General features: G+C 45.2%; 1 protein-coding gene across 2 annotated transcripts in view; it reads left to right on the top strand.

The window, feature by feature from the left end:
* PLCD1 (phospholipase C delta 1) overlaps positions 1 to 20,875 on the top strand; it is a 52,546-nt gene that overhangs the window by 21,310 nt on the left and 10,361 nt on the right. For both annotated transcript variants that reach the window (XM_018089220.2, XM_018089219.2), the window contains exons 3-8: positions 2,896 to 3,124; positions 7,889 to 8,018; positions 11,783 to 12,011; positions 13,133 to 13,334; positions 15,101 to 15,245; positions 16,292 to 16,441. In XM_018089220.2, coding sequence (XP_017944709.1) covers positions 2,896 to 3,124; positions 7,889 to 8,018; positions 11,783 to 12,011; positions 13,133 to 13,334; positions 15,101 to 15,245; positions 16,292 to 16,441 — 1,085 coding nt within the window. The remainder of the gene's footprint in view (positions 1 to 2,895; positions 3,125 to 7,888; positions 8,019 to 11,782; positions 12,012 to 13,132; positions 13,335 to 15,100; positions 15,246 to 16,291; positions 16,442 to 20,875) is intronic.

The following is a 20,875-nucleotide window of genomic DNA, read 5'->3' on the forward strand; positions in this document are numbered from 1 at the left end:
TTTCCAGTGGAGTCACAAAGCCATGTAATGGTTTCCAAAGAATCCCTCCTAAATTTCCAATATTTAACATCAGATTTTCTAGTTTTGGAAACATGAGGTTGTTGCCAACCCAAAGTTTAGGGATTGATTGCACAAGCAGACTAACTAGCCATTCTGAAGGACAATAACTCTTATGAGCCAAGCAGTGGTGAGCAGTTGGCAGGTGATGAGGAATAACAGGATGATCCTTCCACTTGCACTGCCATAAGCAGAAAAGACCCAGAGTGGAGGAGAATCACTTGTTTATGGACACTTCTGCATCTGGGATGCTCAGCCTGGACTTCGTTTCTGATCAAGGGTCCTCTGTAGCCATTGATTAAGGGTGTAATTTATCTTACTCTGAAGTTTTTGTTTAAATAGGACAGAACATTTACGTTCCAAAATCTCCTTTTTTTCCCCCCTATTGGCTATAAAAGGATCCAACTAAACTTTAGACTTTTTGCCTGAACAGAATCTGTCCAAATGTGATAGCATGCTTTGTGTTAAGGGTGAAGTTCCACCCGAGGCACAGCCACTATCGTTTGGTCAATGTCCCAGTTAAAGGGCAAAATCACCAGGCTTTAGTACTCAAACTTTTGCTCAAAGGTAAATTGGCCAGATAACACAATTCCACAGCAGCCCATCCCAACCCAACCTTTTCCTCCCCTCCCCTCCCCTCAGCTGCTCAACTGTTGCCCTTTACCAAGTGATAATCAAAGACCACACAAAGATAATGGCTCATAATTGTCAGGGAGGAGCTTTGCCAGCTCTAGGAAGCTCCTCGTGGTGTGTTCTTCCATAGGAACCAAACCAGCAAAGTGCTGTGGCAGATGTTTGACCACCCCAACATCTGGTGAGGATTTGAAGCGAATGTGAAGTGTTGGTTTTGGGAAGTCAGTGATTTTTGAAGACTGAAATTTTGGGGTTTTTCTTTTTTTTTCTTTTTCCCCAGCAGCTGAGCATTATCATGACTGCTCTGGGGAAAAAAAAGAGTTTTCAAACTCTAGTGAGCATCTGATGAATTGTGGATGATCCCAGGGCAGCCATGCTAAAAACGTGCAGTGTTGATACTGAGCTGGGTTTTTCTGCAGTGTTGAATTTGAATGAACTGGGTATTTTAATGGTGAAATGGCTGTTTAAAGGCAAGTTTTTCCTATTCAGCTAAACCGTGGAGATATTTTACACTCACACACTGCTTTTCAACAAAGCTCCTTCAAGATAAGCTCAAATAAAATTGTTCTCACACAACTCTGACAGAGGAAATAATTTTTAACTGTACTTTACAATTTGAGGCAGAGTAGAAGCTAAGCACTTTTTTTCCCATTTCCCGTGATTGTGTCTGGTTTTTTTGCAAGCTTGTTATAGGCTGAATATCTCTCAGGTGTGTTGTTTTTTCTAGGTGTGCCCAGGTATTGGTAGATGTTTGGAAAATGTACCTAGTCTGTCTTCTACCAAAGAAAATGCCGTGAGATTTTTTTGGTTGTGAAATCCAGCACTTTGCAAACATTTTTGCCATTTTTTGTGTGTAGGTGCCATCCCTACTTCAACGTTAAGTTTCTGTGTGGTTAAGAAGTTTCTGTCCTTTCCTCTCAGCCCTTTCATGGAATCAGAGAATCCTAAAATGGTTTGGGTGGGAAGGGACCTTAAAGACCATCCAGTTCCACCCCCCTGCCGTGGGCAGGGACACCTTCCACTAGCCCAGGTTGCTCCAAGCCCTGTCCAACCTGGCCTTGAACACTTCCAGGGATGGGGCAGCCACAGCTTCTCTGGGCAACCTGTGCCAGGGCTTTGTGTGTGTATTAAGTGGACCATGAAGAACAAAAAGAGGCTGTGGTTGCTGTCAGGAGCTTGCCTGATTATAACCCAGTTTGAGGGCACCTGAATGCTCTCGGGGCAATGTGGGGGTGTCTGCATTACTTACGTTTGTTGAATAAAATAGTCTCTTAGTAAACTGCTCCTTCTGGATTGCCTTGTGTGTGCATTTTGCAAACCTGGTGCAACTTCAGGGCTCATTTCCACCAACTGAGTGGCCCAGATGGGAATGGGGGGAAAGATGATGTGGAAAACAGTGTTTTCCTTTCTTACAGCAAGGAGGACTAAGTCTGCCCTTGACAGGACCAAGGATGGAGTATGAGTGACACCAGACTGCTCAGAAGCTTTGGTCTTTGTCTCCCTAATTTGCACTAGGATGTCTGAGAAGAATAGATGGGATTTTAAATTTTACCTTCTCATTTTTTTTTGCAACCTAAAGAAAGACTGTTTTGGTCCCTGCTGTCATCTTACTGAAGTCACCTCTCATTTTGCCCAGAGAGGTTTTGGACTCTCCATCCCTGGAAGTATCCAAGGCCAGGTTGGACAGGGCTCTGTGTAACCTGGTTTAGTGGAAGGTGTCCCTGCCCGTGGCAGGGGGCTTGGAACAAGATGATTTTTAAGGTCCCTTCCAACACCAACCATTCTGTGATTACAGAATTTTCCTGTGGGGTGATGTTCACAGGAAGGCACATCCCCACTCTCCCCATTCTTATGGGTGATGAGTCAAGGGATGCTCAAGTCAGGGAAGCTCCAAAGACTTGGAACCAAACTCTTGGCAGTGATTTGTATCTCACAAGCAGGATATCACAGTATTGTGCATATTCTGCTTCTTTGTTAAGTAAAGAACATGGGGAAAGAGTTTTCCTTTTTAAAATCTCTTGCTCTTTCTGGTCCTTTTGATTTGAGCTTTCTTTAGTACCAAAGTTTGGGGAAGGGAGGAATGGGAAGAGAACCCTCCAGAGGCTTCAGGAAAAGGAGAAAGAGTAATTCCTTAATATCCCTCACCAAGTAGAGATAAGGCTGACTGAACCCCTGCTGACAGCAGGCTCTGCTTTCTTTCCACAGTCTCCATTGAAGATATTCGGGATGTGAGGTCAGGCCATAAAACAGAAGGTATGGAAAAATACGCCAAGGATGTCCCAGAGTATCGCTGCTTTTCCATCATCTTCAAAGACCAGCGGAAAAACCTGGACCTCATTGCGAGTTCAGAGGATGATGCCAACCACTGGATCTCCGGCCTTGGGAAAATCATAGCCCACAGCAACTCCATGAACCAGAAACAGAAACTCCAACAGTATCCTTTGCCTTATAAAATGATTAATCACAGACAAAGATGCACTTGTCTTTCCCCGTGGGTGGAGATAGTAGACTAACCTCCTTTTTTCCCTGCTGGCCCTGGGCACTGAGTTTTCTCTCACACTGACTTTTGCACCCAGGCAAACTCCCTGGTTTCCAGTGCTTTTTCCTCCTGTTTTACGGTGATACCAGCAAGAGTGGATTCAGGCTTAATGTAGCTCCTTAAGCAAAGAATTGCCTCTTTCATGGAGCTCCAGATAAAACAATCATTACTTTTTGTGTTCTTCAGGGGTCTGTTTCACTTGCATTGCAGTGAACTCCAGGACAGGCACCTCTTGGCAAGGCATGAAAAGCCCATACTGTTTATCATGTTTCTTGGTAATACAAGGCAAGGGAACTGATTTTTCTCACTGCCAAATTTACTCTGGGGTAGCTCTGCTGACTTCAGTGAAATTACTCCTTATTTGCCTCAGCATGGGAGGAGGTTTTACCCTGAGAAAATTTGCAGTTGCTCTGTTGACAGTGCAGAGATCGGAAAGGAAAAGGAGCAGAGCAGGAAAGGAGAGTGAATTCCTCATGAAATGGGGAGAGAGTTAGTTATTGGGTGAGATCTTGGCTCTGCTGAATTCACAGGGAATCCTCCCTGGGGCTGCATTTCACTCAGTAAGTTGCTTTATGACCACGGGTCTCACATGTAAAAAGAGAGAATATCTGTGGGTGGATTTTCTGCAGTCCCTGTGTGTCTGAGACCCTGACCGTGACATATGAACCTGTTGGCTGGTTTCAGCCTGATTTGACAGAGACAGTCATAAAATATTAAATTCCTTTAAGCTTCCCAAAGATAGGAATCCAGCTATCAGAGAGGAAAGCAGATCTCTCTCTTGGTGAGAGAAGGCTGCGTGAGCTTCATGGCTTGTTCAGCATCAAAGCATCTGCAGAGGGGAGAGGAGACCCAAAATCCTCAGCTGGGGAAAATCCCAGAGCTGGAGTATGAGCATAAGCAGGCAATAGGGAGTCTTGCCCTCAGTAAAGGCTTCACCCCATGTGGGTTCTCTGCTGGGTAATAATGTACTGATGGTGAAGGAGATGGTGCATAAATGCTGAGCTTTGATCAAGCTTTACCCTTCTGTGGATTCTCTAAAGTCTAATAAGCACTTGCACAACCACAGTGCTGTTTGTTTAGAGGAATCAGACTCCATTAGTTCTGATGTGCCTGGGATGGGATGCTGTGTTTATCTCCTGCACTATGAGCATCTTTTTGGATGTTTTTTTAAGCTCTGGGCTGTAAGGTCACTCCTCAACCACCCCACAGTGTGTAGGGGAAAGTCTGGGTAACATGAAGCTGTCCCTGGAGCACTTCAAGTTGAATATATTGCTGAAAAACTTCCCCATAGGAAGAGACAAGATTGCTAAGGGGGGAAAAATAACAATGATATTTGCAAGGGAAGGAGGCAGTAAATTTCCAGCATGGAAAAGTGCCTCTCTGTCTTTGGAAAGCAGAATTGAAGCTAAATAGGGTGGGTAGGCAAACCATATTTCTGGAAGAGTAATTACCGTGCAGTGCTGGCTTCCAATCTGGGATTGTCTCAGGCCATTTAACGTAACCTGGAATTACAGAACAGCATGATTTCTCATTTGAAATTTGATGATGTTTAATTAAAGCCTGGGATTTTAAATTTAGTCTGCCTTCACCGGGTTTGCTTGGCAGTGTGGGCTTACTCAGATCTTCCTTAAACCTCAGAAGTGTTCTTTGCATCTGTGAGCACAGAAGGGGAAGGGTCAGGAGATGAGAGGAAGTGTTGTGTCCCCTGCCTGTCCCCCATGACTGGAGAGCTGACTTGCACTGTGTCTTTTCCAGCCTCACAAAGCCTTGCAAATCAAGTAAGGAATGTGCAAGTTTTTGAAAACACGTATTGAAAGCAAAAACCCTGCTAGTTTCAGGTGGGGATTGTTCTGCTTATAATACAGTGGAGTTGCCTGTGGTAGAAAGGGACTTGATTGAGTGTCTTATGTGTCTTTCCAGTCCTACATTCCTGCCCAGATAACACTCCCACATGCTTGGTGAGCATTTCTGATGTTCTTATACAGACAGTTATGCTCTATTAAGCCTCAGATTCAACCCTGCAGCAAGCTGGCATGGGTTATTTAGCAAATATTGCAGGTATGTGTGCAGGGAAGGCTTTAGGCCAGAAAACACAGAGGACTTTTCATTTGAGCAGGGTGGCACTGTCTGCTCCAGTTCTGGGGTTTATGTATGAGCTTTTCTTCTGGTTTGAAAGCACTTACCAGAAGTTCTGCAGCATTTTCTGTTCTGAGCACATTCACGGGATATCTGCCAGATAGTTTCAGTCACCCCCCCTTTGGTTTCTAAAAGAAAAATGGTAGCCCTGGAGCTGGCATATCCTTTCAAAACAAGAGGCAGGAAGCAGGTTCACTCTGGATGTATACAGGAATGGGAGCAGCTTTTTCCTAGTCCACACAGGCCCACATAAGGTGAAAGAAAGACCCACAGCCAGGGCTGAAAAATGTTGTTTGTATCAGATGGGAAGAATTTGACTTGAAGTGCTTAGTTGATCCAGCTCCTCTAAGCTCTCCCAAAGTTGAGGGGATCCAGATGGATGGGGAGTTTGGGTGTTTTTGGGTCAGAATGCTGCAAAAATACTTGCTGACACAACAGGCTGAAGCCCCAATTGTCTGTACTCTCCTTTTTCTCTCTTTGCTGCTTGCCCTTGCAGTGTGAGGGCCCACTGTGTGTCTGGGCTCTTCCTGGGCTCTCTGATTTCCTTCCTGCATTTCTCAGCCTCCTGGGAAGGGATCTCACAGGAAAGCATCCTCCATTCCCAGGTGGAACCTGGGCATACACTACTGCAGATGCATTTACTGCCCACATATTGCCTTCCAGAGAGGACTTTGGGTACGTGCATGATCCTTGAGCTCATGACCAGTGGAAGTGATGCAGGCTTTTTAAATAAGGTGGATTTTTGCAGTGGTTGGCACAAAAAGCGTAGTTTCTATGCACAGTCAGTGTTATCCCACCCTGCTGCTCCCCTCTGGCCATGGCAGACTGGGTTTCCTCTTGGCTGGCTGGAGTTGGGCCATGCTCCTGCCTGTTGTTTTTAGGGAAGGCTGTGAAGGGGAGCTGAGGTGCAGGGTTGGATGTGAATGGGTGGCACCACTGAGAGCACCATGTTCCCAGTCTGAGCAGACCCTCTTTGGAGCACAGCTGGTGGAGGGGGTGTCCTGCACCCCAGGGTGGATGTGGTGTGCTCCCAGCAGAGCATCCTCTGCTCTTGGGAGCTTCATGACTCAAACTTGGTTTTCTGGGAAGAATCAGTCCAAGCCAGAGCCTGGTTCAGGGCCCTGGAGTGTCCCTGGGAGCTGGGAAAACGTAGCCTGTCTTTATTTTGGTTTCCATGCCTAAAGAAGGGGAGTATTAATATTACCAGGCTAAGACGGATGCGGGGTGAGGTCATTGCTTAGCACCTGCCAAGATTTTTAAAGTCAGAAAGTTCAACTTTCCATGAGACAAACAATACTTACAAACAGTTTACACATATCTCCATTGCTAGGAAATATTTGAATGCAGTGGAAGCTGTGGTGAACTTTGTTTCAGGTTCTGTCTACAGCCCCTAAGGCTGTTGATGCCCTTTTTTGGGGTCATTTTGAAAGGCCCAGTTAAAATGTTACGGGACTATATCCCTCTGCTGATATTTGCTAATCCTCAGCTTTACTCTGATTGACATTCAGGTTGGGCATTTTTTTGAAGTTTTTCTAGAATGGGTTTGAAGCAATGCAAAATGTGGAAGGTTACATTCATGGAGATCAAATTTTTACTTTGATCATTTTTCCTACTGAAAAGTAGATATTTTTTGGGATGACCTTTCTTATTTGACAGTAAAGCAAATTAGACAGTCAGTTCCATGATGCAAAAAGCATGTTTTTTGTTGTTTTAAGACTGCGGTGTATCTCAGCTCTCTAACACTATTTTCCCAAGAGACTGAGAGAAAATGGGAGACCCAGTTTAAATTACAACATCACATTAAAAAGCTCATTTTTCTAGCAATTACTTCAGATCCGTAGATATACTAAAGTGATCGAAACCCAAGCTCTTATGAGCTATTATCACAGTACAACACAGAAATAGACACTGTGCTTTCATCAGGGGAAGCCAAGACCCACAAAGTTTGGCTTAATTCTGCCCCACAACAAAGTTCTTAGGACAGATAGGTAGAAATCCCTAAAAACGTAGAGAAGCTGAAGGTGAGTTCAAAAATTAATATTACTGCTGTTTTTGGAGTTCAGTGTTCCCTGTGATATACTGAATATTGACCAAATCTGTAACAATGAGTTTACCAAGCTCCTCTTGGGAGCTCTTTTCATTCTTTCCTTTCTCCCCTTTTAACTGTCTGGAGCAGAATGTACTTTCTGTCATAAAAGAGAAATCAGGCTGTTTCTGGCCGTGGCCAGAAACTCCTACAGGGTAAAGAGAGCTGATCCAGCCTTGGCCAGATGGTGAAAAGCTTCTCCCAGGTCATGATTCCTTGTATCACAGCACATTTTCCTTCTGCCAAAGCACCGTTCTGCTCTGTTGGAGCAGAAGGTGAGATGATTTCAGCTGTTCAGGGGGACCGTGCTGATTTGCAGCAGCTGGAGGGGTGGTTCAGAGCCTTCAGAAGAGGATTTCCCCCCTGGCATGTGCAGCAGAAGGGTGGTATTTAGGCTAGGCACTGACCTGGAAAGATTTCCTTACATCATCCTGCAGCTGGATTCACACCTGCCTGCGGAAAGCTGATAAAAACAAAGACAACAAGATGAGCTTGAAAGAGCTCAAAGACTTCCTGAAAGAAGTGAACATTGAGGTCGATGACTATCATGCCAAGAAGATTTTCCAGGTAATGGGAGCAAGCAGATAAAGTGTTTGCTGTTGGTTGAGGTCAAGATCTCCCACAGCTTTCACCTTGGGTTGGAGACCTACCCTAAACTGAACTCTGGGCTTCTTTTCTTGTACCAAGGAGGGACTTTGAGTTTTTGGTGCTCAGCAGATTCCCACTAAGTTAGGCCAGAACAATGTTTTTGATGAAGGTGTGTTAAGACCTTCAGGATTGATGCCCAATTTTGCCACAATGCAGAAGATGAGATGCAAACGTGGATAATGCAAGAAAAAGGGAAAAGCAAAGTTCAAGTACACTTTGAGTCCCAAGTGATTCAGGAGTTCTGTGTGCCATGACCACGTCAGTGCCTAAGTCTGGCTATTTGGTTGCAATTGTGAACCCAGATCCTCACCCTCTCAGAGGGGGAGGGTGCTAAGTGACACATATAAATTAAAAGAAAGTGCAAATTAAGAAAAAAACTTTACCAGATTTGTGATAGATAAGTAACATTGCACCCAAGCCTGGACCAGTCTGATTGATTTAATACTCCCAAGGGATATTTAATCTGGTCAGGGAGGTGCACTTCTAAATTCTCAAGATTTGGCTTGCAGGCTGAGCCTATCAGAAGATAAGAAAGGGATGAAAAATTCTCACTTGTTAAGCCTTTGGTTTCTCTCTAAAGAATCCATCCTGCTGAGGTGAGATAAAACATCTGGATTATTTCCAAAACTTCCATCCTGTCTGAAGCAGGATTTGAATTAGTGGGTGTGCAGTTTCAGAAATGCTTTCTTCTGATCACTGGTAAACACGTGGGTGGTTTTGGGCACCAGGCAGTAGTTCTGCTCCTCCTTCCTGTGAACAAATAACCTTCCACCAAAGGAGGTTCAAGTTTCATAATCCTTCCTTTATGGAGGTGTCTCTCTCTGGTAACTCTGCAGGAACTGGGGGGAAGGTCATCAGCAGATCTTAAAGGATTTCTGCTTGCAGAATCTTCCAGTTGTACTGCCTGCTCTGGTTGGTGTATCCCATCCTTTATTCCCTGCTCAGGAAGACCCTGGAAGGATAGCAGTAAGGCTAAGAACCCTCTGATTGAGTTGTATGTCTCCAGTGGAGATGTTAGCACCAGCACTTAACACTGCCTTAGAGTCTGTGTAGGTGAAGCCAGCAGAGACCAGGTTGTGATTCACCTCATCCTAAAGGATACATCTCACTTATGTGAGATGAATCAATCCCTACATCTTTAAACATAAAGAAAACCCCACCAAACCTTTATTTTAGAGGCACAGTTGCCTCTCATTTAATGAACCTCTTTTGCTGTAACAATAGTTACAAGGGAGCTTTAGGAGAAGAAACTTGATGAAGTTCAATTCTTTTTGCTTAAGGACTCCAAGTAATTGCTAAACCTTGATTCAACCCCTCGAAATGCAGACAGGTCATTGAGGTTCCACCATTAGGCACGTAATTGTTAAGTTTCCTGTATAGCCACTGGAAAGAGAGGCTCTTTGGAGGTTAATTCAGATCTCCTGAGGGCTGATTTGCCTCCAGGAAGAGCCTGTCTTGCTCCTAAAGCAATTACATTTTCAGTTTACATCCTGCCTCAGCTTAGATGGGCTGAGACATTAGAGCCTATTAACAGGGTGGTCTTTTCTGCCTTGGTGAGTTTTTCTTCATTTAGTCACAGGAAGGAAGGGTGATCAGAACTTCAAGAGAGGGCCACAGGGCAACTTTGCACATTATTCTTGCCTTCCATCACATAATGTGTCCACATCTGGGTTTGAAACACACCTGAGTAAGACATATGCAATGCAACCAGAAACTGTGCAAAGCTCCTCTCATTGCTCACTTCATTTCAACCTGAATATTCACTCTGGTGCATCAGGAAGGTGCTTTTTGTGGCAGGCTGAGGATCATTCAGTACTTACAGTTCATGATACAGACATGTGAGGCAAAACACAGGGTTTTGGGCTGAGGGTCTCTTTCTAATTAGGAGAGCTTGCAGCCAAAGCAGAAGGAACCCACTTTTATACCATGCATCTGATCTGTCCTAGAATTTGATCTTGTTTTCATCTGATCTATCCTGGCATTTGATTATGATGCCAACCCTATTGTCCTCTTTTCATCACAACCTTTAATAGCCACTCATGAACAAAATTCCCAAGGCAGATCACTTAAAATGCCAGTTTTGTAGAAGTAATATCCTGTCATTTTCCCCTTCATGTCTTAACACAAAGAACATCTGTAATTCACATCCCCACAGTCTCTACCAGGTGCTCTCCCTCTTTATATTCCTGTTGCAATTGCTGAGCATCATGCTCAGCTTAGCTCGAGAGATCAGCCAAGGCCACAGCACAGGAGCACAGACATGGAAGGCAGCAAGGAAAAGGCAGTTCCTGGACTCTCAAACATAATTTGAAGGTAGTACTGAGCATGTCACAGGTTGTCCCATCCCTGAGATGAGCCCGTAGCTTCTATTCAGCAGATTCAGAAGTCAGGACAAGTTGAACTCTTTTTTTTTTTTTTTCTGTCACTTCAGTTTGTGAAATGCTGGGCATCATGATAATTTTCTTTGGGTTTATATATGCTACCTAAACAGATAGTGAAGGACTGCAGTGGAGGATTTGCAGAGGATGAAAGTCCCTCATCATCTTGCTGGGGGTGCTGCCAAAGCCACCGTGGCCACCACTGAGATCATTGGCAGAGCTAGGATGAGATTAGTATCATGACTGGTTAAACTGAGACAAGCATTTTGGCCATAAAAGCCAGGAAAACAACTCAGTCTGTCACAAGGGATCAAAGATGGAAAGCAGTTTAATTCCTCTGGTTTGACAAGTTGAAGAATTCTGCTAGGAACAAACAACAAAATTAATATCAGGATTTGCCACAGAAAAAGAATTGTCATTTTCTAATGAAAAATTGAACCTGGGAGTATTTTACACAAGCTGGAAATACTTGTTATTGGAAAAGCTGTTGTCCTTCACAGAGACACTAAAATGCATATCCCAAGCTCCTAGTCATTCATGGCCAATCAAGTCCTTGGCTATGGTGCTCTGTCAGAGCTTTTATCTAGAGGAAAGTTTCAAACCTCAGAGGAACATGGGGGCATGGAGAATTTGAATTACAGCTCCTTGCCAGGATGGTATCTGATTTGAAATTTTCTGGAGAGTTTGTTACTTGGTGGGTTTTCGATGAGAATGGAAAATGCCCATGGAAAGATGGATTTTTTTTCATACCTAAATATGCATATTTAGTAGTTTGGTTTTTTTGTTTTGGTTTGGTTTTGTTTTTTTTTTAAGTTGGTTTTGATGCCATCTTTACAACCAGCCCTATTACTTGGCCACCTCCTGAGCCCTGAGCTCAGACCCACTAAGGTCAAGGTCCTTTTCACTTCACTTACTGGATTTTAGGCCACAATCTCTATCCATAGTTTAGGAGAGCTGAGATCAAGAGTTACATTTCTCTTGAACCTTGATCTGTGCTTTAATTATCTTGAGCTGTCCTTCTGACTTAAGGTTTGCGCAGCACCCTGTGTGATGGAACTCAGGGCCACGCCTGGGGCTTTTGGTCACACTGATAATATGAGTAAATACTAACAATTGTAACTGTTGTATGACTGTTGGCCTTGTCAGTGAGAGCCATTTGTCATTGACCAAGTGCTTCTCGTTCACTGGGCAGTAACTGTCTCCAATTATTTTGTGTTCTGCGTTGTGTAGCCCTGGTGCAGATTACGGCTGGCGTATGCCAGAAGGAAAGAAGGTTTTCACTCCTTCTCCCCTCTACGTTTACAGCACTGTGACAAGTCCAAAACAGAGGCTCTGGAGGATGATGAGATAGAGGAATTTTACAAGATACTGACTGAGAGGAGGGAGATAGACAACATCTTCCAAATGTACTCAGATGCAGACGGGTTCATGTCCTGCCAGAACCTGGTGAGGTTCCTCTATGAGACGCAGCAGGAAGAAGATGCTGTTGTTGCTGCCCCTGCCTTAATTCAGAGATATGAGCCCAATGAAAGAGGTAGGTTGATAACCTTGGCTGGTTTGGTTCAAAATCTTGCTTTTTTGATGAACTATGAATGGTGTTACTACCCCTTTCTTCTGTGGTTGCGTGCATTATTTTCTCCTCGCAGCTGCTTCTAAAATACCAGTCTCCTAGGGGAACAACATTAGCAGTTCTAGGAGAGGAGGGCAGAGCAGTGCTGGGAAATAGCTCTCTTCAGTTTTAGTTTGGGTACACTGTGCAGCTGGAGAGGGATTGGTACAGAGTTGGCCAGAGGGTGATAAAAATCCCAAAGGAAAGACTTGGATGGGTTATTCAAATGCCAAGACCTCATGTGGCTTTTCAAGGTTGAGGATGTAGCAACATTTCTGTTCTCCAGAAGCTGGAATGGAGGCAGATGGTCTTAAACATGGGCACCTGAAAAGCCAATAAGTAATGAGATCTGTGACTTGAGGGCCAAGGATATGGCAGCTGTTTAGGGGAGGCAATCACAGAACTGTCTGTCTGCTCAGAATGTAGGTGAATCATCAGTCTGGGGCACCTTTGAGGACATGTTCAGGGAACCAACTCAGGATCATGGGCTGTTTTTGCACTACCCTGGTGTTCCTTCAGGAGAGGGACAAGGCTTTGGAACTGTCAGACTTTAGGATTAGGCTGAGGTCTCTCTCAGTCCCTCAAGACGGGGAGAAATCAATTCCACACTAAAGTTGGGGATAATTTTGTGTTTGCAAGTCATGTATTCATTGGATAATCTAGACAAGATTTATCTGGCTGTGTTTAGACATCTGACAAGTTCTCTGGGTTCAGAGAAACCTTGAAATGCTCAAATGGAGATTTTTATACTGTAAGTCCCTAGAGACAGATGAGGTAAGGACTGTCTTTGACACTTCTGAGACGTTATCAAGGACAGTGTCATAAAAAGCCACGCTTGTGAATGGGTTTTAAAAGCATTTTCAGGCAGATGAAGCTGTCGTTGTCCTGTGAGCAGCATCAGTACCTCTGCTATTAGCTGGATGCCCAGGGAGCACATTTTTGCCTTTGACATCCCCTGGAGAGCAGCAGGAATCGCGGTGGAGATGACGGCACAACCTGGCGGTGTCAGATTTTCAGTGAGGGGTTTCTGTCTGTTTGTCTGGCAGCCAAGAGGGGTAACGCCATGACCAAAGACGGCTTCCTGATGTACCTGCTGTCTGATGAGGGGGATATATTCAACTCCTCCCACCGTAAAGTGTACCAGGACATGACCCAACCTCTCAGTCACTACTTGGTGTCATCCTCACACAATACCTATCTCATGGAAGACCAGATCACAGGTCCGAGCAGCACAGAAGCCTATATCAGGTACAGTATGTGTGTGTGTGTGTGTGTTTATGTGTGTGGGGGAGGTTGTCCTCTTTCTTATAGAAGACATAAGGTGCATTTATACTGCTAGATGCAAGAGGATCAAGAAGCAACTTCGCACCCTGAGACCAGGTAATGTGGACTGACTCATGTTCACACCAGGGTGAGCTGTGCCCCCCCTTTTCATAGCACTTTGACCTGGGTCTCTGCTGGGCCCCATGTGGTGTCCTCCTGACTGTAAGATGTATAATTACTACATTTTGAGGGGAGTTTAAAATATCTGCAACCATGTGGGGGCTGGATTGCAGCCCTCTGGCACAGTGTTTTCAAAGCATGGTGCTGAGGGGGTATGTTGCATTCCCCAGAATACGGCACATGAGATTGCAAGGAACTTCCAGGATGCAAACATTTCTGGCATAGAACTGCAGTGTAGGGACTGGAAGGAGCCAGGAAACTTATGCCTGGTCCCTCTCTAGCATCTCAGATGTTCCCACAGCATTCCTGGACAGAACATTAGGTGTTGCCTCCTTCTGCCTTTAACGTCTGTTATCAGATGTCTCATGGCCTGATGAGTGCAGTGACCTTTACTAACCTGCACAACCACCTTACATCTGCTGTGACCTGCTTTTATCAGGTGAGACAGTGTTTCCTTACAAGCAACTCAATTACTGCAATTCTGTCTTTGTTTATGACTTACCTGATTCTCAGGAGCAATGACTGTCTAGACTCAAGAGGCCAAAACTGTATGGAGTGAAATCTGGAAAAAGTTGCTTTCCAATAGCTGTTTGAATTCCTCTTACAGTATCTTAAAATTATAGATGTATGTTTTGGTTGTAAAAAAAAATAAAATAAAAATCCCCTTATTCTGGAACTGGTTTCCCAGAGCAGCTGTGAATGCCCCATCCCTGGAAGTGTTCAAGCCCAGGTTGGATGGGGCTCTGAGCAACATGATTTAGTGGAAGGTGTCCCTGTTTGTGACAGAGAGTTGGAACGGGATAAGATCCCTCCTAACCCAAACCACTCTCGTATTGTATGATTCTATTGCAAAGAGTGAAATGAGTTGTGTAATCTGAAATGCTTAGGGAGTTACTGTAAAAGAGATGACATCACCTCCTAGACAGGTAAGGGGGGAACCTGCATTTGAAAGTGAATTAAAATGAAAGTATGGATATGTAGAGGTGGGAATTTCCAGTGGAAATTCAGTCTATAGACTCAGCTTGGGAAACTGGTCCTCAGCAGTCTTCCCAGCTACGGTGGAGTTCCCACAGCTCCCTCCCTCACAGCTCTGAGGATTCATCTCTCATGTTGTATCAGATCTAGATGAAGAACTCACATCATCCAGGCTTTGTGACCTGGCTTCTAAGGCTGACTGTTTTACTGTCATTCTTCCAATGCAGCCACTCTTGGTTTTCTCTTCTCTTCACCGTCTTTGGGGAAAGACTTGGGGCACAGTCATGAGTGTCCTTTCTCATCTGGCACTTGCTTTGTCTTGCCTTTTGGATATTTCTAGCTTGGACTTCCACTGCCTTCTTTCTCAGATCCTACTGTGCTTTCCTTGCTCAACCTTGAGCTATCTTTGCTGACACTGAGCTCTTCTGATCCCATCCTTTCTCTCTCTGCTTTCCTGTTTTTCCAAGCTCCTTTTTTCTCCCTTGCTCCCCAAACTTCCTGTCAGTCTTCCCAGGCAGTACCTGTGCCTGATGTACCCTCTTTTTGAGATGGAGCAGAAGGTTTAGAACCCAACCAGGTCCCTTCTTTGTTTCCAGAGCCCTCACCAAAGGCTGCCGCTGTGTGGAGCTGGATTGCTGGGATGGCCCCAACTCAGAGCCCGTCATTTATCACGGCTACACCCTCACCTCCAAGATCCTCTTCAGTGATGTCATTAAGGCCATCAAGAACTATGCTTTCAAAGTAAGGACGAGGCACCCTCTAAGATTTCTCATGCTGCACAGTCCAGGACTGACAGTAGATCTCTGCCCTCCCAGCAGAGAGCAGAAACAATGAAGGCTTCACCTTATTTCTCATGGGGACAAGATGTGTCCTGTCCAGGCATCCGTGCTGTGCTTCCTGCAGAGATCCATTCCTGGGAGTTGCTGGTCAGGCAGAGCATATCCAAGGATGAATCTGAATGTGTACCAGCACAGCTGCATCCTGGACCCCACTGCAATGAAAGTGATACCCAATATCTTGACCCTACCTGGTGGGAAAGGCAAACAAGCCCATAATTTATGTGGCTTTGATGTCTTAGAGTCTGTTTCTAGTTTAGGGGAACCCACACTTTAGATGTGAAGGACTACTTCTACTCTGCTTTAAAAGGAATGAGCAGGTCTGGAGTCTTGTATGGCAGTGCTGGGCCAGCAGCCTTCAGAAAAACCTTGGGTCTGTACAGACTCACTGGGCTTTCTGCTATTTTCCTTCAGTGCACTTGGGAGCTGGCAGCAAGTTCCCTTTGGGGCTATAAAGGAGTGACAGTGACAATAATGCCAATGCCTTCAGCACACAGAATGCCTTGGGGAGCACAGGGAACCAGATCAGGCCTATGCAGGGATGGAGGAAGGATTCATGTCACCTCAGGATTTGAGCAAACCCCGTGATTTCAAAGCCCCCTTCCCCAGTCTTTCCTCTGAGGTAGGAAGGTGCTCGGACCCACAGTGCAAGTGGAGAATGGAGGCAAAGGGAGCTTCACCAAAGTGCCCCAGAAAGTCTGTGGGAGACATCCTGACCTGCCCTGGTGCCCTGTCCATTGGATCATCATCTCTGGAAGGCATCAGCAGAGATCTGAGTAGCTACTGCGTTGTTAAATTTGTCCATTTTTAACAAATCTTCATTTTAGCAGAATTTAGACCCTACAGTTGACACTCATTTCCTGAGAAAACAGCACTGAGGTTTACACCAATTGCTACAGACTGGTGGTATTGCAGAGTTCACTGATGGTGTGTGTTGCTGTCTTGTCCTAGACGTCACCATACCCTGTCATCATCTCCCTGGAGAACCACTGCAGTGTCGACCAGCAGAAGGTCATGGCTCAGCACATGACAACAATCTTCCAGGACATGCTCTTGGTTGCCCCAGTGGATGGAAACAAATCCCAGTTCCCCTCCCCAGAGGTAAGCAAAGTCACTCTAGCACTGCCTTCTGAAGGTGGGACAAGAAGGGAAATTTGTGTTCTTGCTGAGTGCAAAGCTCAAAACTCAAGGGGAAAACCAGTAAAAGTAGCCTAAAACTGTATCAAGCACTGAGAGTGGCCTGGGGTGGTGGGGATGGAGATGTCCATGAAGGACAAGGGAAAGCAGGAGGCTGCCTGCTTTCATTCCCATGATTCATTCCCATGAATCAGGGCAGCTGTCAAGCTGGGAGCTGAGCCCTGACCTTGCAAGGGGAAGGAGATACACAGCCCTCAACAGTGGGCCACCACTTTAAAATCATTAGCTGATAATTAGGGAGAAATGAAAATGAAATCTTGATATGGAAAAAAAAGTTTCCAAAACAGAAGCCAAATGAAATATTCATCTGCCCTTTCGTTTGTGTTTTCTTTTCTTGTTACTTTGTTTCTTTGTTTCCTTCTTTCCTTCCTCCTTTCCTCCTTTTCTCTCAAGCACTTTGCAGAAACAGGCAAAGTTTGTGTGGGCAGCTGCAGTTCCCTTTAGATTGCATTTCTTTGCTAAAGAAATCATTTGCCAAAAGTTGGATGAGCTTGCCTACCCAGAGCTGGAAGGAGTTTGTGAGTGGGATAAGGCTGGCAGTCATCAGGGGAGAAAGGAGAGGAAAACCATCCACCCAAAATATCTTCTATTTGTTCTCCATCTTCCTTTATCTGTTTTCCTTTTCCAACTTTCCCCTTTTGTTTGGGAGTGTCGTGCCTCATTTGATACAATGCCCAGCACAGAGGGAAGCTGATCTGGGCTGGTCCCTAAGCACCAGGGCAATAAATTAGGATGAATCATGATTTTTAATGCTGCTGCTTCAGCAGGACCTCAACTCTGGCACAGACAAGGTGACTCCATTGAGAGAAGTGACTGCCAGGTGAGGTACACCCAGCATGGAGACAGGTCTCTGCAGACTGTTACTGACTTGGAAAAATAAGTATCTTCATTGTCCCCTCCTGACTTGCTGTTTATCCTGGTGCAGCCATCAGGAGAGCTGCTGATGGCTTTTCACAACTCTTGCCTTATGACCAGGGCAATGATATGATAAAAGAAAGGAGAAACACCTGGGAAAGAAAAGTGTGATTTGTGTGTGTAAGGGGACGACCCCAGCTTCCCAAAGATGTTTTTCCCATTCCTATGTTCATCCAACCTTCTGCTTTGATTGCCCAAACAGACACGTGGCCCCAGCTGGAACACAATGGCCCAGATCTACCTTAGTGCATGGATTTGGGCCAATATGCTCCATTGGAGGGATTGATCCGTTTAGTTTTAATTGGAGAAAAATTGCCAATGTATCAAGACCTGTCCTTTTCTCTCTGATACTTTTCCTCTGCCTTCTTGCTGTGTGAACTAGGAGAGTGCAAAGGGCTGAAATGCTGATTTTTTTTGGTGAAAAATACGTTGAAACTGAAACATTAAGGACAAAAACCTAAACCAATAAACCAGAAGCCTCTTGGCTTTTCCACTCCCTCATGAAAGTTGATGTGAGGAAGCCTGGGACAACATGGTACTTTTTATATCAGAAAAAGGGGGGGATCTGTCACTGGGAAGAGGGCTGAAAGGCTGTAAATACAAACAGTGGAAGGATTGCTGCCTGTTGTGTTAGCGGGGCAATGTCAGTAATTAAAGGGAGATTGACGCGGTTTGGATTTGTGCTAACGATTCATTCCACAGCCCGAGGCAGGAGCCTGATTTATTAGGCTCCATTCAGGAACAGCGTTGGGCTACACAGCCTGTCTAAATATCTCCCTCAAGCTGCTGTCTTTAGGTCCCAATAGTAAATTAAAGGCTATAGGATGAAAGGCCAAAAGCCACATAAAAGCTCCAGGCAGTGCCAGGGTTGTAGGGAGGAGCTGATCCAGTCTGTGTTCCTTGTTGCCCTTCTGCCCCGTCCCTGATCTGCACAGGGCTCTGCCCGGCCCCCTCCCCTTATCCCTGCATCCCAGCTAGAAATGCTGCAAAGCCCCAGTCCTGGAACGAGACTAAAACAGCTCCCAGTGCTGCAGGCAGCTCCTCAGTGTATCAGGTGTGTCTCCTCATGAATGTGAACGTGTTATTCCTCATAGCTTCTCAGAAGTCTGGAGAGATGGGTATCCTCACCCTGAGAATGGGATGTAAGGTAGCAATGCTCAGACCCTGCATATTCATGTGTGTGTGAGCACTTTACTTAGGGCTCCTTTGAGAAACAGTTAATACAGTCAGAGGGAGCTGGAGGTGTGGTCCACCTCCTCGCAAGTGTTTGTCCAAATAGATGAGAAGAATCACACCCTGGGAGTGTTTGGTTCTCTGTGTTGACTCTGAAGGAGGTGTTGAAAGCCCAGAGAGTTTGATGAGGTGGATCACGTTACAAATCCTCCATTCCCACTGAGATGAAAACTGAACTCAGACCTTGCTCTGGCTTTCAGGTTGCTATTGGGGGGTAGGGAACTTTCAGGTGGGATAAACATGTGTATGCATATCTTTTAGAATTCTATGCTCATTACAGCTCTGCTGCTGCTGATAAAATCAGCAGTGCTTCCTTGGCTACCATGTGCCAATCCACAGACTCCCAAAAGGAAGCAATACCACATGTCAGAACCATTTCACTTGCAGAGCTGAGCTTGTTCAGCATGCAGTGAAAAGGTGGGAGAGCAGGGGAGCTCCACCTGTGGAGAAATAAGACAGTGCCATTTACAGGGAATGTGAAAAAGGGCAAGAGTTGCATTTATTCCAGCAACCACTCCACTGCACGTTCTCAGTGGAATCCAGTGTCCTTGTACCCTTTCCTTAGGTTGTACTCAACCTTGGGCTTGCCAGACACAGTTGGAATAGCTTTATGGTCTACTTGGAGAATATTTATTGAGTATTTCAGCTAATGCTTCCTCCTAAGACAAGGGATCTACTCAACAGAGCTGAACTGATGAGCTGAGTGTCTTTTGCCTCAGGCTAGAAATACTTAATACTACATGGAGGGGAACCAAGAGAAATGAAGCAAAGGCATTGTGTGTTTGTGTCTGTGTGTATCAGCTTATTTAAAACCTTATTAAAGAAGATAAACTCAGATTTGGGACTTTGCTTCATAGCACCCATATTAATTGAAGGAAGACTGGCAGCTTCTGCAGGATGGATTCAGTGCAGTGCTACTGTAAAATAGCACCTTTTTCATGGAATGGGAATGAAAATGCTCTGTTTTGGGGTGAATCTCACCTCCTGTTGTGGACCAACAAGCAAATGCATCTCCTCTGAGTTAGGTGGCACATGGGCTGCTCTCCCCTGTAGGCACAGTGGAAATTACCTGCCTGGGGGGATACAATGGGGAGGAACCAGTGTCCCTGTGCCCATGGGGAGCATCTGCAGCATATCCAGGGTTTCCCAGAATAACCACAGGCTAGACAGGATAACAGCAGCCCTGGCACAGGGTGTGTTGAGGATGGTGGAGGCTGTGTTCCTGTGGCTTTGTTGCTGATGTTATTCAGCCTTGTAGGATGAGTCTGTACCAGAAATCACACCTCCCATTTGCTGTCCTGAATGGCATAAGCTTAAAAAGCTTAATTACCTACTGATAATTAAGAATCAAGATATCTGCCCCGAATTCCTTATCCTTGTTCTCTACTAGTTGTGAGATAAGGTGGTAATGTTTCTTATGGGTCATTAGAAAGCAGAGGCAAATAATATATATGAAGTATCAGGATAGTATCTGCAGCCTGCAAAGGACGAGAGGGACTGCCCTCAGACCCTGCTTACTATCCCCAGTGCAATCCTTCCAGAATTGTCCATTCCAAGTGTTGACTAGAGCCTAAAAACTGACACAGAACTGGATTTTGTTGTGGAAGAAGAGTGTGGAGCTGGATGTTGAGGTAGGAGAGTGGGAAGAGTCATGGGAGCAGCAGACTGAAGTGAGAGTCTGAAGATGAGCCGACTCATCTCCCAGCCATGGATGCAAAGAAGCAGGTCACAACTCTGCCTGGAAGAGGGATGAGAGCTGGGAGGATGGTCTGGGGATGGGAAGGACAATACTGCCATGCTCTGACTGCTCCTTTGGACCTTTTATTCCAAATAACTGGTACATTCCTTCCATCTGCTTTTGAGTGACAGGGAAAGTGCCCCAGTGTAAACAGAACATTTGTGGTAGCTGAATAAAAACGCTCTTGGCTGCTGCCTCAGATGCCAGTGTCAAATTTCTGCTCCAACCAAGCTTCATCCATGGCTTCACTGGGTGGTGAGGAGTTGGGCTGGTCTCTGTAAAGATGTGATGTGATTTTCTTGCACCCACAAAGGGTGCAAAGGGGGGGAAATTGTGTCCTTTGAGAATGCCTGTGTTGCTTTATAAAAGGTCCTTGGTTTTCCAAAGTCCTGTCATTTGAGTGTGGTGATGTTTGCTGCTTTTGCTGTTGCAGAAAAGACAAATACAGGGTG

This window comes from Manacus vitellinus, unplaced genomic scaffold (assembly GCF_001715985.3).
Source record: "Manacus vitellinus isolate BGI_N305 unplaced genomic scaffold, ASM171598v3 scaffold_12_pilon, whole genome shotgun sequence".
Taxonomy (NCBI): domain Eukaryota; kingdom Metazoa; phylum Chordata; class Aves; order Passeriformes; family Pipridae; genus Manacus; species Manacus vitellinus.